At 40.0% G+C, this 18,660-nt stretch overlaps 1 protein-coding gene across 1 annotated transcript; it reads left to right on the top strand.

Moving 5' to 3' along the window:
- Positions 1–11,879: 11,879 nt before the first annotated feature.
- On the top strand, positions 11,880–15,922 carry LOC119723836. The gene is made up of 4 exons (XM_038194716.1): positions 11,880–12,404; positions 12,674–12,890; positions 14,092–14,262; positions 15,124–15,922. Exons 1-4 carry the CDS (start codon positions 12,021–12,023, stop codon positions 15,312–15,314), a joined length of 963 nt encoding a protein of 320 aa, XP_038050644.1. The 5' UTR covers positions 11,880–12,020; the 3' UTR covers positions 15,315–15,922.
- Positions 15,923–18,660: the final 2,738 nt, after the last annotated feature.

The following is an 18,660-nucleotide window of genomic DNA, read 5'->3' on the forward strand; positions in this document are numbered from 1 at the left end:
GGGCCAATTACGCACAATGAAACATTTGCCATATGGTCATGTTCGGAAATAGAAGTACTGGTACTCGTACTCGGGAGTACAAATGTACTCGTACTCGGGAGTACAAGTACTCGTATACTCGTACTCGGAAGTACAAGTACTCGTACTCCGGAAGTACAAGTATTCGCACTGGGAGACCTGAACTTGTACTCGGAAGTACAATTACTTGTACTCGTATTCGGTAACCTAAGTACTCAGCAGTACTCGGTACTCGGAAAAAAAGTACTCGACTACAACACTGCTGGTACTGCTTTGCGAGTGCACAGACTAACCGCCAACGGCATGGGCAAACAATGACATCACTATTGAACCTGGCCCCAATGCCATTCCTGATTGGATAGTTTTCCTTTGTATATAAACCGTACAAACATGCCGGGGTCGACAGCTCAATTTCTGATTTTTACTTCCGCTTCAACTTGTAAAATTCCACGTCATTGCTAGGCCATGATCACAGTCTATTTTGGAAGAAGTATAGCCAGACGCTATTGGATTCAATATCGCACCGCAGTGTTCATAACAGTGCCCATTTGCATTTTGATGTGCAGCAAGCCCATCGAAGCCAACATGACTCGCTTGTCTCATGTGTTTGTTGCTGTCCTGTTTTACTGCGGTCAGTATGTTTAAAACATAACAAACAATCAGTGACTTTTCCTGCTCTCCTGCATATCCCTATATAAACACTGTACAAGTTGTCATTGTGCAGACTTGCTCACATATCCTTGCTGTAATTGATTGGTACAGTTGTAATTGATTTTGTAAGTGTTAAATTCCCCTTTAACAGAAACGTGTTTATTTACATTAATTTGGTTGTAAATGTTTGATTTTTAAAATTAACTCGGCAAGAGTTACATGTGAATATACATTTATTGACGTTAAAATGCACGAAAAAGTGATTATTTATCAACAGTTTGTTTCATGTGCTAAAACAAAATCATGTCTATGTTGACCATAGTGAAAACAGAAGCAGATTGCACAGTGTTTGTAAAAGCACATCATTGTATGCCTGTTTTAGTGTGTATTTCACAGATTTATTCACCTATTGACGAAAAACATTCAAATCACACTTACTTTAAGGCAACATAATGACCGTTGACACAAAACAGCAGAATAGTTTTGTTACAATGTAAATAACAAAATACCGGACACACGGTCCATTTCCTTTACTTTTGTTTTGCAGCATTTTATACTAGCTGTTATTGCTTGAACCGTCCCAAGAAAGTTGTGTGAACTTTTCAAACAATTTCTGGCACACTCACTGCAGCACTTCTTTGGAAGCTATAATGGTCTGATAAAATAGGTTTTCCCGCCCAATTTCCTGAAATGTTCATTCACTTCCGAAAATAGGTCATTCGTTTTCGTCTGAATTTGAATGCGCGTCTTTAATCCCATTTCAATGCAACGAAAGTTCAATCGTTTTCATTGTCCGTGCATTCGGTTTTGAGAAACAGACGGCCAATTACGCTACCTGTGCATTCATTTACGCAAGCAAAGTGAACTAGAGGTTCGCCTTTGTTGAGTTACAAAAGCAGAGTGGTCGGGTAGGCAATTATTCCATTAAACACTGCCGAGATAAGTTATGAATATATTTATGTACGAACAAAAGATCACGAAATTAAATCCTTTCCATTACAATCAATTAAATGTATCTTTAAAGATGGGATAAATTTCAGTAAACATTCCATGTACACATACAAGTTATTTCTTGCTTGATGACGTCATTATTCAAAAACGGGAAGTGATACTGATTTGTGGATAAATATTCATTGTGAAGTTAAATAACGCATGAAAAAAGTGGAAAATATAAGTGTATGTATTCATAACACCTAACTTCCGGTTTGATGACATCACAGTATTTGGAAGCAAAAGGTGAACATTGTAATGGATATCGTTATTTGGGCTACGAAGATATACAACATGGATCAAATGATAGAATTTAATTCAAAATATGATCATTTTCAAATTCTCATAGAAGTAACTTCCGGCCTGATTACGTCATGAATTTGAAACCTTGCCAAGTTATCTGTGGTCAATCAGAGAATATCAAGGGGCGACTTGGTAAAATTTGAACGGATGGTTTTAAAATTAAAGAAAGCAAACAATATTGTATGTGCCGCTTGGGGCGCCCTTTTGAATGATGACGTCATCACACTGTTTTTTGTGACAGGCATTTCTCACTTAATACTTTCATAATTTATATGTGTGCAGTAAAATGCTTCCGCTTTTGAGTTATATTGTAATCGAATGCTATAGTAGCGAATATGAAACGCGTGTTCAGAGCGATTCTCAAATTCAGACGAAAATGAATGACCGATTTTCAGAAGTGAATGAACATTGTAAGAAATTGGCCGGTAAAACCTATATTAGCCTATTAACAATGCATATATATGTTTTTAAAACAATTTTACGTAAATAATTTATGTGAGTATTCCATGATAATTTATTATCAAAATGTAATCCAAGGAATTAAGTGGAATCTGTTGCCAAACTTTATTATGATCAAAGAGTTCAGAGAATAACTAAACATAAATGAGAAAGACGAATGAGAAAGACGAATGGTCCAAGAATGGATCCTTGGGGACCACACATGTTAATGATTGTATAAAGGCTCTAGAAAAATCAAGAAAAAAATCCAATTGTATGTTCAAAACGATCAAAACCAGGTGGAGTATACAGCAGGCGCAGTAAAGTGTTTTGCACGAAAGCCGAACCGAGCATTTAACAAGATTTGCGCAAGAAACTAAAAGTCCGAGCATGAACAATTCTTTCCAAATTTATTTTAGAAACAAGGTACTATTGAAGTTGGTCTATAATTGTTTACCTTGTCAGTTTATGAGCTCTAATGAATTGGAATGACTTTTGCTATCTTTAAGTTGTCTGGTACAACACCTGTTGACAAAATATGTCGATAACATATCGATAACATATGAAAGAGGTTCTAAGATATTAGGGAGCGTCTTGTTTCTGTACAAAAGCAGTAATATCGTCGAAGCCACTGATTGTTTTATTTGGTAACTTCTTGACAACATTATGGACTTCGTTTGAAGTGGCTTGCTCAGGGTATATAAAAAAAACGAAACCGAGATATTATTGGTAATAGGAACAGGAGTAGGGCATTGTGAATCAAAGGGAGATATTCTCTGTTAGGGTGGAATCTTCTCACCTTGACACCCTGATCATGTCATTACATTCAGGGTTTACTGAGCAGTGACCAATTTTATGGAAGGGTCTATTTAGAGAATTGCGCCACTTTTCATGGTGTAATCTCTTTTTTCCCCACCTGCCTTGATTGGCAACAATAGCCTCTCACTCTGTTACAAATGACACCACAAAAAACCCACAATTGATCAGCAGAGCCAGTATTCGACTTCAGCCTGCGACGACACCCTCGCCTCCTGTGTTGACACCGGTCAGATCCGTCGAGAGGACGACGGATGTTGGTGTCAGGGTGAAGGAGGCAAGGCTGGAGGAAGTGGATGAGATAGAGGATAACCAACGGGGAATGGTGACGGCTCAGGAACCTTTCCTGCATGCAGAAGGGAACAGTTGGGGAGTTGGCGGCACCTAGAGTCGGCACAGCAGAGTCTTCTCATCAGACAAAGTTCATGACAACACCAATGACATGGGAACCGGATCGGTAGAGCAACCTGTCTATCGGAGTTTAACAGATTTGGGCGATGTAGAACCAGCGAAGGTTCAGCGGCAGAGACCTACAGGAACAAGCGATGTTCTGGCGGAGTCTGGATGGCCTTCTGCCCGGCCAGGAATGCAAACTCCAGAGGAAATGCCGGGTAACTTCAAACCCCAGTCTGGGCGTATGATGTCAGGTGTAATCTGCAGCCGCAGATGGAGAGGCGCCTGGACATCAGACGTGTACAGCATCACTGCGGGTGGTGGAAGAAGTCAGGAGCACAGGGCAGCACCTGCAGAAACCAGTGGATCTGGGAGAAAAAGAATCAGTAGACAAGAAAACTCTGGCTAATTCACAAGGGCACGATCCACCCAAGAGTGCAGCGACTGGGGCGGAAGGAGCCAGCAGAATTCGTCGAAAACCAAGCCTCGTTCCTGATCGATTCGCCGGAGATGTACTATGGCGAGACTACAAGTCTCATTTTGAGTCCAGTTCAGTTATCAATGGCTGGACGGCAGAGGACAAAGAGCTTACTTCCTTGCAGCTAGTCTCAAGGGTCTAGCACAGCAAGTGCTGGGAGACAGGTGTACGGGAGAAGTGCTGACCTATGCGGAGCCCACAGCAAGTTATGGGCCTGGCGAGCAAGCCGAAACGTACCTAGCCGACCTGAGGAGCAGAACAAGGACAGAGAATGAAAGTCTGCAAGCGCTTGGGCAGGAAATACGTCGACTCATAGGGCTGGCGTATCCTGAACTGCCCAGAGATAGCAGAGAGCGTCTGGCACGTGGCTATCTGGTGGATGCCATACTTGATGCAGATTTTAAAGCGGGGATCTTCAGAAATCATCCAACGACGCTAAATGAGGCAATTAGAGCGGCGCTGGAGACCGAGTCTTTCTTGAAAGGCAAAGGCAGCGAAAAAACCAGGGTGGTCTGCCAGACAGAAATAACGGAGTAATGATACAAGTGGAGATAGTCTCAAGAGACGAGTTTGATCAGCATACATGGGCAGTGTCCGAGCAACTGATCTTGGTGAGTGGAAGCCACAACAGCCAACTTGCTTCAAGTGTGGAAAGACGGGACACTTCAGACGACAGTGCCCCGAATCCATGAGCAATATGTCGTCAGGAAATGAACCTAGACCAGCACAGCGGATTGTGGGGAAGGTTAATTGCGACTTCACAATCCAGCATAGAGCAGTTCGGGTCCATCAGAATGCCTATACGCTCTCTCGCATGCCATGCAAGCAGTGTAGAAGGGGTATGGCACGACGGGAAAATGACCAGTTGGAGATGGCTGGAAATGGTACAGGTTATTCTTCAGAGTATTCTTCAGTTGGAGATCCTCGGACTGAGGGAAAGCGGGGGAAGGCAGACGGGGGAGACCTTTGCCAGCAAAACGCACTAGAGGCAGGGGAAACAGCAGATCACGGCACGAGACTGATAATTCTCTCACTGAAGGAACTGAGGGAGAAACAGTTAGATGATCCTTCGACTGGGCCTATCTTGCGAGCTAAGGAGAAAGGAGGGAACAGACCAGAGTGGAAATCTCTCCACCGAGTCAGCACCAAGCAAAACTTATTGGGCCCTGTGGCAGCAGCTGAAGATACACTTTCAAAAAGATATGTAAAAATAAATAGGTCAAAAGGGTTATTTAATATAAAACACAATTTCGGTAAAATTCGCCGGAAAAAGTACCTTGAAAACACGTAAATTGTAAAATACATATTGAATAAGTAAAGCAGTCAGTTTACCATAATTATGTAAAAACGTACTGCAATTAGGTAAAACGTACTAAAACAAGGTAAAAGCGTACACGCGGTGACGCGATGCAGCACAGCACAGCACAGCATTAGTGAAGAGTACACCGTGATGTCTGTTACAACGTACGAAGGGGGTATGCCACAGCTAATTTTGGTCTAATTTTCTAAGCTCTTGTGATTGTGATACCGTCCCCAAGCCCAAGAAATGACTGGACACTTTGCACGGTCAAATAAAACAGGATATTCTTAAAGGGAATATACATCATTTGCTTTTGCTGTAATTTTCAGAAATGGATGGAATTGGGGGGTTGGAAATATATATCAAATATAGTTAGACTGACTTTTTTGAGGTTTTGGGTTCGAAAATGCTATAAAAACCAAGAAAAACAATCATTTTCCTGTAGTCTGGTTCCCTGACTCTATTTAAGAAGAAACAGAGCAGTTTACATATATTGGGGAATTGTAAGGTCAGGGAATCAGTCTAGCTGGCTTGTACCCGTTCATAGGTGTATAATCGATTGCCAACAAGTGCGATGGTCAACTGGGGCCAGTATTTGAAAAAAAAGCCAGTTTTTTTCCAACGCTGATCGGCCGATCAGCGTTGGAAATTGATACAAAAATACCACTTTTCTTGAAAATGACAGTACACCAGGTGCCATGATTTTACAGGATGCTTTACACTGTCATTCACTTACAGTCCAGCAAGGTATTTCAAAATGATTTGGTAGTTTTATTTTTTGATGTTTGCAAATGATGTATTTTCCCTTTAACATTAGTAGTGTATAACTCGGCCACTGCGCGTATGCATGCCACACGTACGTAGGCTTCCAACCAGTCCAGAATCAGCTGCCAATCGTCGGCGATTAAACACCATTATTCCTTGTTACATAACGCTTCTCTAAAGCCCTCGACATCATAAAAATGCATAACAGAGTGAGAGCGCCATCCTATGATATTGGTCCGATCTCGTTTGGGAAAAAAATCGCAAGCGAAGAAGAGATATGGAAATCAACCTCTTGCCCGGACTTGGGGCTTCCAATTCTGATCATTTTGGATGCTATTGGGCTCGAAAAGTGGCGTTATTTTGCCATGTTGTGGAGGGATCGTTTTTCAAGATGCTACTTTTCCACTTTGGGGAAAATTGGGGTCGTCTTCTTCCGTTGAGAATATCTCGAAAAGTCAATGTCAACCCACCAAAAAGATAAAAAGAAAATGAAAGATGACATGTTGATCGTCATCATTCTGTGCAGCTTGAATACCCGTGAGAGTTTTGATTATTTTAAAAGAATTTTGAAGTATGGGTATTGTTTATGGGAATTTTATTGCAGGGTTGCACCCTGTATAACAAAATGGCCGCGCCGCACATGCGCTATGCCGCGGCAGTAGTATTTTTCAGTGGGCGGAACCTATGGGGAGGGGGCAAAAGTATTTTAAAGGTATCAACAAGGGCTGTCCGGCAACGGATGCTCCCAAATCGTAAGGGAGCAGTAGGCTATCAGCCGATTACAGAAATTGCGAGTTGAAAAGGGGGGGGGGGATTTTGAGCTTCAAAGTAGCTGAAACTCAATATATTTTTGTTCGGGCGCTCTACAGATAGCCGGCGCAAAAAAGGCATGATTTGTGGGCCTAATATCGACCTCGGATAATTTTTTTCTTTAATTTGCTTTCAAAATAATGACCTTGGAGATATTCTGCTATTCCTGAATGTGGTTTTGTGTTAAAATGTGAAAGTTGCCTGCTATTAAAGGGTGCACGCCTGTAAATAGGCTTAAAGTCCGTCCGCCAAGCCAATGAATAAAAGTTATAACCTCAAAATATTCTATTTTAGAGATATCTGAGAGCCATAAATTTGGGGAATTGAAGAGATATGGTAATCAATCTCTGCATCTGGCCCGGACTTGGGACTTCCAATTCTGAGAATTTTGGATGCTATTGGGCACGAAAGGGCCATGTTGTAGAGGGATCATTTTTTTCAAGATGGCTACTTTTCCACTTTTGGGAAGATAGGGGTCGTCTTCTTCGGGTGAGAATATCTCGAAAAGTAAATGTCAACCCACCAAGAAATGAAAAGAAAATGAAAGATGACATGTTGATCATCATTATTTTGTGCAGCTTGAATACTTGTCAGAGTTTTGAGTATTTTAAAAGAATTTTGAAGTATGGGCATTTAGCACTAGTGTCTGTGGGAATTTTATTGCAGGGTTGCACCCCGAACCCCACGCCGTATTTTATTGGGACATACTTTTCGTGTTGCCCCCCCCCCCCCCCCGATGGAAACGTTCCCACATTCACAGGGTATCTTGCAGTAAACGCCACAAAACGTCCATATAAAAACGAAAAAAAAATATAGGCTAATTCTTAAGACTTTTGCTCAGAATAAAAAGGGCTCAATAGCGGCCATCAATTTTGCTTCAGCAGTTCTGTGGCACTAAATTGTGATGCTAAATCTGTGATGCTAAATCTGTGATGCTAAATCTGTGATGCTAAATTAAGTGCAGTAGTTCAGTTCGCGACTGGTGCTCTTGACGTTTTTGCGAAGTTTCGGTATTCAAGGAATGTGAAGCACAAAACACGTTTCACATCAAACAAGGCACCGGATACTGCAAAATTCTTTTTTACAAAAGCCAATTTTTGTAGGTTTTGATCTGACGTGTCACCGTCGGCATGTTAAGCTGTTTCTGAATACTCTGTAGACTTTTCCTGGTATTCATATCCTCATTGTACGGCTTTGACTGTGCCGGTACCATGCATGCATATGCAACTGAATTATTCAACCACATACAGCTTTCCGACTTTTCACTTCACCTGAAATTTGTGAAATGGAGAGCTTTCACATTTTTGATACTATAGAAGTGGTGCCCTTGCACGCTGAAAACTTGCCACAATACCATTGCTTCCTTGAGGCCGTTATAAGGCTATATAAGTAGACAGTCCGTTACTTTTCGTTTTTTTATCCTTGGAATCCTGTATCTTTTTCATTTGTCTTGAATATCATATAAAAACATGAAATTGTGAGTTGGAAATATGTGAGACAAAGTATTCAGTTTTTATGTTGGCTTGTGATATGCTGAAATTAATACTTTTAAACTTGAAGGTTATTTCTATGTTTGGCTGTTAATTAATAATATTAAATGGTTTTCTTCTGATATTGTTTGAAATCATGTAAAAACATTATTTTGTTCGAAAACAAAATAACGTTTCAGCTAATAAGGCCAAAAAAAAAACCGTCTCCGGTTTGTGGTATGGAGCTTGCCCAAACGTGGTGCGGCGACGCGGTTTGTTTTTTTACCTGTTTTTTTTTTGCTTCAAATTTCGGCTGATGACTGCAAATGGTGCCCGACTAAACTTAGTGCAAATATATGGGAGTCCAGAGAGGCCACATAAAGCTTATTCTTGATCATAACCCCATCTAAAAACACGTTAAAATTTTGTAGCAGCAGGATTCCAGTCAAACCAGTGAGTTTGGCGGTTTTGAGACATCATCTTTTATTGAAAAAAAACCCTTTTTCATTTTGCCGACGCGCATGGCTACGGCGACGCGCGCGCATACCAGAAACCGGAGACTTTTTTTGGGGCCTAATATTCCTTTTTTTTTAAGAATCGCATCGAGAGTTTTTGTTCAACACTGTAGGTTTCGAAAAGTACAACAGATTTATTTGGTGCTCTATTCAAGCACAATTCACGATAGTTGGACGACACCTTTAAAAGGTCATAGGTGAGCCATTGAAATGGTGCAGTGACTGGTACAATGAAATACTCTGGCTGATTAACATCACAATGGAGCAAACGTTTTATTGAGTTCAAAAACGACGCGATAATGCTGTATTAAAAAGAGTGTACTTCCATTTTCAAGGTTTAGTTTACTTTACTGTGTGAGGAGAGCAGTAAGCTATTTGCATTCAGCATTGCCACTCGTGAATCCAACAGTACGATTCTTCATATTACGTTCTTCGTGAACTTATGTGTCCGTCTCCAGAAGAAGAAAAGATCATCCTATATAGACTAACCACCGTTATTCCATCTGCTGGTAACTATCATGAAGCCCGGTGAAGCTGTGCCTCTGGTATTACTGACTGTTTTCGGTAAATTACTCCCATTTTTTTGCCCTTTGGTTGTGCATATATGTTTGGCATGTTTAAGAAACACATGTCTTGATATTTCGCTGGGTGTACATGATAACATTTATCCAAGGTCTGAGTCAAGAAAAAATAACATGATCCTTATTTGCAGCCGAGTAACAGCCACCATTTGTCATAATTCACACAAAATGAATAGTAAAGAAATATATTAGGTAAAGAAAGATTTGTGAAAAAACCGGACAATATAGCTAAATGTTCCCAAAAGAATCTACAGTGTAGCTTTACGTTTTTGTGTAGCTTGAAAAGAACATTGTAAAAATGTAATGACATACAGTTACACGAGTTATGTAAACCGGTTCGAGGTTTTACTTTCCAATTGTAAACTTTACAAAGTTGAAGCATAGGTTGAAGTGAAAGTTTTTATCCAGTCTGTAAAGATTACTGACTGCGGGTAAAGCCCGCCATGCGCGAGCAGAATGAATGTGTCTGCTGCGTACTTATCAGCAACAACGACAAGAGGATTGAGATAATGCAAACCAACTTGGGCCTTCAGCCTAAGAATCACATGTGTTCAAATGTTCTGATGGCTATCTCCTATCCGATACAAACGGCGGTAGGGATCACAGTAAGTCATTGATTTGGTTTGGCACAACCATCCCACGTGATGGCAGAAAGAGGACGTGGGGTAATCTCAATCTGTGTGGCGGTGAAAAGAAGACAGCAGCAACGCCCCCAAGTATTGTAAAAGGAATGAATTACATCCTCATGAAAGTACCGCATTCGGTAACTTTGCTTCAGATGTCTATAATCTACATTCCGATACAACATGGACAATTTGCCGGCTCCCATTTTTTAATATAGGTTTTTCCGGCTATTTTAAAAAGTTTCATTCCAAATCACCAATCATAATATTCAAATTCGTCCGAAAATAATTTCACATGCTTTCAATAAAATCAATTTAGTAATTTATCATTAAATTTTAAAGTTTAGTCAACTTTTTCAAGTACTTGGCCAAGAATTAGTCTCAATACAATTTCAACTGTCTCAACTATCCGCTCCGTTCACAAGTACCCTCTCACCGGCAAAGAAACTATAGTTGGGGTCGCGACGCCATCTTGCCTGACTGCAATTTTGCCGCGACGCGCGGCAGTACCACTGCGTGTACATAGTACAAATCCTCTGGTGTACGTGCGTCACTCACAAGGTACGGTGCGTGCCAACCAGCGAAATGTCCCGCCCTTAGGACATCGTTGCTAGGTAAAATGGCTCCTTCTTTCTTTGGCGCACGGAGCCCATTTCCCAATGACAGCATTCAGAGATCAGATGCGTTTTACATCCATTTAAAACATTATTTTGTGTGTGCCTTAAATTGTATGTTTATATGAAAGAAGATACATCAAAAGAAACAAACAATACATTGTAAAGAAACAAGGAAATAACAAAGTGAATCAGGATATAGGATTCAATTGTGTGGCATAAGACGAAATTGTTTTCTGAATAATAACGTTCGTCGTATACGTGACGAAATCGAATACTCCTTGACGAATAATGTGCTCATGGTTTTAATTTGCTTGAACTAAAATTGAAGTTGAATGAAAAAGGACGAAATTAGACATCGGATGTGCACTAAATCGATTTTGCCCGACGAATTTGAATATTAGACTGGTTGCATTAGAAAGGGAAACAAAAAGGAACATAGCCGACAAACCTTAAAATTACACAGTGTAACATAATGGAACATTTTTTTCAACGGATCGGGAACTACCCCCCCCCCCCCACACACACACCCCAGACACACACACGCTTACATAGGCATAGAAGTGGGGTACTTCCTTTGTTCTCGTGTACTAAAATTTTGCAACGTCGCACACTTATGTCAAAATGCTCTTATTTTAACCATAGTTAATTTCCTGGGCTGAAATTCGGACCTAATATCCCTTTTCTAAAACTCTTCCATTTGCGACAAATCAACCCACCTTGGAAATTCCTAGTTTTTGAGTAAAATCCATATATCTATTTGTGAAAAAAACTTGCGGGGTACCAAAACGGTACCCCGCAAGTCGGTGGGCATTCCTTGTGGGATACCTCCCATTGTTCCGGTACCCCATAAGGCAGTGTTTCTACACGCACCCACCCAAACACACCAACACGCACGCACAGTTTATGGTGTAAATCGAGGATTTTCTTTTGTTCCTCTTCCCTTTCCCTTTGTTTGTACTAACTTTTTGCAACAACCTTCACACGTTTTCTAATCGAGGTCGTCCTCGATTTAGTTCCTGTCCTCGATTCACTGATGATGTTGCATGTGTGTGTCCTCGATTTACACCATAAACAAACGCTTAATACGCACACACACAAAACACTGTTTGCATTTTCAGAGTTGGAATAAAATTCGGGTAAGTTTTGAAACACCGTTTTATGCCATCCCCAAATCACTTTTGCTGCACTTGTATCACTTTATGTGAAGAGGGTATGTTCGTTTTGTTAGAATAACAAATAATGATTTCCATATTATGACAGGATTCTGCTTGGCTGCCGCTGATGTTGCAACCACTACCCCGACAACAACCGGCACGCAAGTAACAGATAATGCCATGACAACAGTGCCGCCTTCACTTGTTACAACAGTGCCAGTTGATACTACCAAAGCGATCAAGGCAACTACCGGCAATTCGATGCTCCCAACAAATGCGACGCTGACATCCACTGCTATTACTTCTGCTGCACCTGATATTACCTCCCCAATTGCTACAACCATGCCAACTACTGCTCCTGCAACAACCCCTCCTCCTTCACGGGACAACAATTGGAATGTGACTGGAAAAAATGGCCTCATGTGTCAATCCATGCAATTTTGTGCTAACGTCACTGTTCCTTATTACAACACGTCTAATTTGGTAAGAAGTATTGATGACTTATTTACATGTAGGGAATATACTTACTCGTCTGGAACTCTTAAATTTATTTCTTTGTGTTTTAAAAAAGTAATGTTCAGATTTCGGAGTTTTAAAATGTCTTTGATGGTTTCGCTTGCGTGGTTTGAAACATTGGGAATCATCAAAGACATTGAACCATCAAAGACATTTTAAGATTGAAAATGACACTATGACAAACAAGTTCACCTTATTGATTTCACATTATTGTATTATATGAATTGTCTGTACAGCCCGATAGTGTAACAGTGTCTGTCCCTTCCTCGTCAAATGCCAATGGCACCTGTTCAATGAAGGAGAGAGAGTTTATCTTGGACTTCATTCCTGATGGTGGCAATGAAACCTGGACTCTCAAATTCGTCTTCACGGCCAATACTTCCAGTTACCAGTTGACATCCCTGAATGTTAAATTCAGTTATGAAGACGTCTTCTTTAACACAAAGAAACGAGGTTCGCTTTTGTCATTTTTTTGTCACTTGATTTAGTGGACGTTGTGTTTTTTTATTTTATATGTTGCACCATGTACGTTCAAAGGTACCAAATGAAGCATATCAAACTCGGAAGCACTCAGCAGAGAACACACACTTCCGCCAAGGCTAAACAATTCCCGCCATTACACACAGCACCAAATGAATGCGCAAATGTGCTTTCTCTAAAACAAATCCTTAAACTCAAACATTTGGTAGTTTACACGTATGTGCCTGTGTTGCCACTCCCCCATTGTATAAAATGGTCTAGTCCACTGACCTGTGTTGTTAAATTACAGCTTACCGGTGTCACGGTCTCACTTCTCCGGCGTGCTAGCTTCTCCGGGTGGATTACATAAGCACGATTCATGCTCATGTGTCCGCTGTGCTTACTTTTCCTCGGGCTGTATTCTGAATGTGTTATGGAACACTTCCTGTGGGTCAAGTCATTCCATGGTCTTGCAAGAATTCTCATTTGTGTTCCCAGCGTCATGCATGTGTGTGTTCATGGAGGAATAATTAAGAACGAACTCCTTGGTCCGTGTTCCTTTTTCCTTGCTCGTTCGTGGTCCATTTTGTCCTTATTTTTGCAACACGGCTTAAAATAAATGCACATTTCAAGTCTTATTGGGAGTTAATAGTGCGCGCCACGAAAATTCTGGATTGGACTGGTACCCTGTAACCATGCATACAAATATCTTAAGATCTTACGTACACAAGTACAAGTACAGCCCCGAAGAACTCAGCACACTAATACAGTGACGAAAATGTACACTACTGCACTGCGCAATTTTGTGCATGCTTGTTGAAGCGAAATTTCCATTTTGGAGAAGCTAGCACGCCGGAAAAGTGAGACCGTGACACCGGGTTAGTGCCAAGCACACGAAGCTGGTCCACACACTAGGGTGTCAGTTTTCCATATGATTGGTGAAACTCATTAGAAAAATCCTGCATCAAGACGCAGATCAAGATCACTTTCAAAATCTAATCGATTTGTAAAATCATGAAATCCATCCATAACCTTTTTGAGTTATCCTGTTCACAGGCAAGGCAAAACACTGTTTTCTTTAATTGATTAAAAACTGCATCTTATTTTTTACTGCAATTGCGTTCAATACCATCACTTTTAAGAATACAGTTACGTTTGTTTATTTGACATGCATTTCGTTTATATTGCCTTCCAGGTCAACAAAGTTCCACTTATATCTCGATGGATGGTCCATTGGCTGGACTCACTGCGCCCCTGGGATGCCCCTGTGAACGTGACACCGTGTTAATCCAGTCAACAGACAAACAGCAATTACATGCCGTGTTTTCCGACCTCAACATACAGCCATTTTATGACAAGGAACACCGTAAGTATAGACAGCAGTCAAGATATGGAAGTTTCAATGTGGAAATGCATGGAATGGTATTGGACAAACGTCATCTGCAATGTGGCCCAAAAAAATTTCGATGAAGTTCAGATTTATGAAAAGACCATAAAAATGCTACACCATTCTCCTTTTGGAAGGCGGTGTCCTGAATGATCTGTAAATCTATATTAACAAACGACTTACAGCCAGCTGAGTTATACAGTTTCATGTTACACAAAATCGTTTATATACAGCGCGTCCCAAATACCCATTTTTTTTGCGCGGCTCTAGCGTCGCCGCGGTACGGAAACACGTACCGCCATTATTTTAATAGCATTTCAAAGTTTGGAATCTTAACTTTATTCCTGGTAGGTGTGGGTTTGATTTTCAAAAGGGTTTTTAAATTATTCGAGTAAAGGCATGTCAAAAACAAACTAAACTGATTTCAAGGAAAATAAATCGTGCACATATTTTTTTCAATGGGGAAATGCTTTATCATGTTCATGATGTGACGATCTCGTTGCCTTTTACTTTCTGTGTTTCCTTTTCCTTCAATCCACCTAGACTACACCTTAAAAAATCACAATGGTGTTCTTAGTTTCAAGTTCAATGTGTCTTTCATATAAAGCAACTGTTTTGTGTGTGTTATTTCAACAGCTTGTTGATTGAGTTTGCGTCTGATGTCTCTGATGTACTGACTCATCGATTTTAAAATCGGTTATATTTGTTTTCGACTGCCTTTATTTGAAAACAAATTATTTAAAAACTCTTTTTAATATCAAACCAATACTCGTCAGGGATAAACTTGTGTATATATATTTCTAATTTCTGGTTATTTTCTTTTTAATTCCTGTTTTGTAGCGAAAATATGTCAACCACCCAAAACACCCAGTGATTCGCCTTCCAACGTGTGGAGGTCCGTGGGAGTCGCGTTCATCATCATGTTTGTTGTACTTCTGCTGGCGTCTGCTTTATACTGCTTTTATGTCAAAAAGAAAAAAACAACATACACCGGCGATCAAATTGATCTCGTGGACCCGGACCAATACTAAAACTAAAAAAAGGCGCAGAAGGGTCCTTCCATCCTATTGTCATTTAATACAGGCGCCATTTTCAGGTTGATTTGTTTGGTCGGGTTCAGGTCGTTGTTTTCATATTTAATCAGCAGCGTATCTTCGGTATAAGAGCATTTTGTGGGCCATGAACGTCAGGGTTTGTAAAATAGAAGGATGGAAGCCGTGCACAGGACTGTGATCTTGTAACTCGGTGACATTTGAATGAAAAAGGCGCTCTATTTTGCAATGGAGCGTAGGCATCGTTTTTCAAAATGACGATGGGCTTCAGGGCTATTTTTAGTGGTGATCATTTTCGGATTAAAATTTCTCGCAAATGTCATAAGATTACCTCAAAAATTGAACAAAAGATAAAAGATGATGAAAAAAGCTTTAGTTTGATGCATGTCTTGAACAACTCAGAGAGTTGTGAGTATTTGTAATAATTTTGGGAAATGCGCGTAATGCAGTATATATTTACCGGTCTGCACCCTGAACAGCGCCGCCGATGAGGGGCTCCGTGCGTGACCGGCGAAATTTGCCTAGCCTTCTTTGATGGGATGGTGGGACCACACACGCACACGAACGTGTGTTCACCGTCTATCGTGGACGTCCTATTGTCCCTCTTTTGTTTGAACTTAAACTTTTTAGGAAGACTCCCATAGGTTTTGTACACGACCCCAATCGCAGACGTATGCTGGGAATCGTTGTTCTCTTTTGTTCTCTGGTATTTTTCGTCTACGGTTTGAAAAGATGAACACGTACATACATTCCATGCACAGTGTGTGGATGGCGGTACAGTTATAGTCGCGAAGCAAGATGACGCCCGATTGAAAATCTTTCCAACCAGTGATGTACTTATGCACAAAGCGGTTCCTAAGTTGGAATCCACCCTCCTTCTCCACTTTTTGATTCCTGACTACCTTCCAGCAAATTACCTTCTGTCGGCAAATTCGTTTTCGCATCCCCGGACCGCATTCAAATTGGTCTGGGGATGCCCCACAGTGACCAAATTCTGGATAAGCTGTGTATAATAATTTTTCAAATCCGACGACTATAAACAATATATTACAGAATAGTGTAGAAATACCCCGTCACACTGTTTGGCTCTGACAACATTCTGTCTACAAGCGGACGTTATTAACAGTATAATTATCACGATTTGTTTAGATGTCAGAGCGGGGGTGGGGGTGGGGGGGCTGGGGGAGGGGGGGGAGGGGGAGGGGGAGGGGATGTCACATTTTCTTTCATGTATTTCCATGCAAAACGAACAATTGAGACACACACCCCCCCCCCCCCCCCCCCCGAGATCCGCGCCTGTGTTACCATGTTTTCATGAGGCTTTCTGTAGCATTTTCTTACAACACTGTTCATGTTCGCTGCATTTAAAAAGTTATTATCCTTGTTTGTAATCTTACCCTTAGATATTATAGGTTTTCCCGGTTATTTTAGCACTTGTATCACACATATTCCTCAAATCGATACTTTAAATTCGTCCCCAAACATGGCCAAGCTCAATTCTCGATTTGAATTTCAGAAGGCCACCACTAGATTTCATTTAAAGTTCAGTATAATTCAAATTTTTAGCACACCGATTCGTCCTAAAAATATGAAATTCGTCTCGTGTAGCACTCGGCGTTGAATTGAAAAAGCAAATTCGTTTTTTGTCATTCGTTTTAATGTTGTTGTCATTACATTTCGTTTCTGGCGACTTAAAACGTATACGATTAGAAAATGCGCCCAATCTTTAGACTTATTAATTTTGAAGAATTGTGCGAATTAAAACAATGATAATTTAACATATATTTCCTTATATGTACATGTACAAATATCAGTAGTTAGCTGCTAGGTTTGAATTTTTATTTCTGTGTTTCACAATTAACTTCGGAGTCAAGAATAGACATTTCACAATATGCACTTTACTTATGACATGGACACTAAGCATTAAGGTCAAACACCTTCTTAATGTTGCTCTTTGATAGACATATACCTTATTTCTGTTGTTTTATTCATATACATATATCAAAGAGCAACATTACGCAAGTGTTTGATCTTAATGCTTAATTTCCATATACTAATCAAAGAGCATATTGTGAAAGTTCTATTCCTGATTCTAATGTTAATTTTGATAGAAAAAAAAAATCAAAATTTACAGCTAGCTTCTTTCATTTATAAGGAAATATTTGTTGAAAATTAGAATTTAATTAATGCGCACAATTCTTTAAATAAGTCTAAAGATTGGGCACATTTTTAATCGTGACGTTTTAAGTCACCAGAGTCGAAATGTAATGACAAAAACATTAAAGCGAATGACAAAAAACGAATTTGCTTTTTCAATCCAACGCCGATTGCTACACGAGACGAATTTCACAAATTTAGGACGAATTGATATGCTAAAAATTTGAATTATACTGAACCTTAGATGAAATCTAGTGGTGGCTTTCTGAAATTCAAATGGAGAATTGAGCTTGGCGACGTTCGGGGATGAAATTAAAGTATGGATGTAAGGAATTCGTGTGATACAAGTGTTAAAATAACCGGGAAAACCTATATAATCATATAAGATTCATTGCTCATTCATGGCCGATGGCCAATATTTGGGTAATGGACTTCTGCCGGTGTGATGACTTCATTAAACACACATGGTAAGGCCCCTCATTTTAATTCAATCCATTACAGTATATTGTATATTGTACGAAGAAGACAGCGTATCAATTTGAAAACAAATTAGATATTCTCGTGTACTTTCAATGGATTTTTTTTTTTTTAAAGCAAAACCAGGTTTTCGAAAAACACAAACCTCCAATTGTGTTTTTTCGAAAAACACAATGGACATCTTGTCCAGGCTAAATACTGCATTTGTTAAGTGAACCTCAAACAAATTGTAACATATTTTTTTTTCACCATGGTGCATTTCTATGAGGTCCCTAGAATGACAAACTAAAAGTAAAAAAGAATGCAAGTGGTGGAAATTTGCCTAATTTTGCATAAATTGTTAATACACGTCGTGTAATGTATTTATTCCCATTTGGGTATATTTTCATTTTTCATTTTTTTGAATAGCTTTATTTTTGGGTGATTCTACTTTCACATGCTCACTTCAATGACATTTCCTAAAGCATATAAGTGACTGAATAATTATGAGGACATAGTAACGATTCAAAATGGCTACTATATAACCCTAAAAGTTAAGCGCATTTACCGTACCTTGTCTCCAGATATCATCAAATAGTCTTGCCAAACCTCATCATTGATGAGTTTCGACTTCGTAAAGTTCCACACTGACACAGTTTACCTAGCTGTTAGAACTTTACGGAAAGTCATGTTAATAATGACATTATTGTGA

This window comes from Patiria miniata, unplaced genomic scaffold (assembly GCF_015706575.1).
Source record: "Patiria miniata isolate m_02_andy unplaced genomic scaffold, ASM1570657v1 HiC_scaffold_17, whole genome shotgun sequence".
NCBI lineage: Eukaryota > Metazoa > Echinodermata > Asteroidea > Valvatida > Asterinidae > Patiria > Patiria miniata.

Excerpts from the sequence above, each read along its gene's own strand:
- LOC119723836 (XM_038194716.1), top strand. The coding sequence starts at position 12,021 with ATGACAGGATTCTGCTTGGCTGCCGCTGATGTTGCAACCACTACCCCG. Across the intron at positions 12,405-12,673 it reads ATTACAACACGTCTAATTTG|CCCGATAGTGTAACAGTGTC; the intron begins GTAAGAAGTATT and ends TTGTCTGTACAG. Across the intron at positions 14,263-15,123 it reads ATTTTATGACAAGGAACACC|CGAAAATATGTCAACCACCC; the intron begins GTAAGTATAGAC and ends CCTGTTTTGTAG.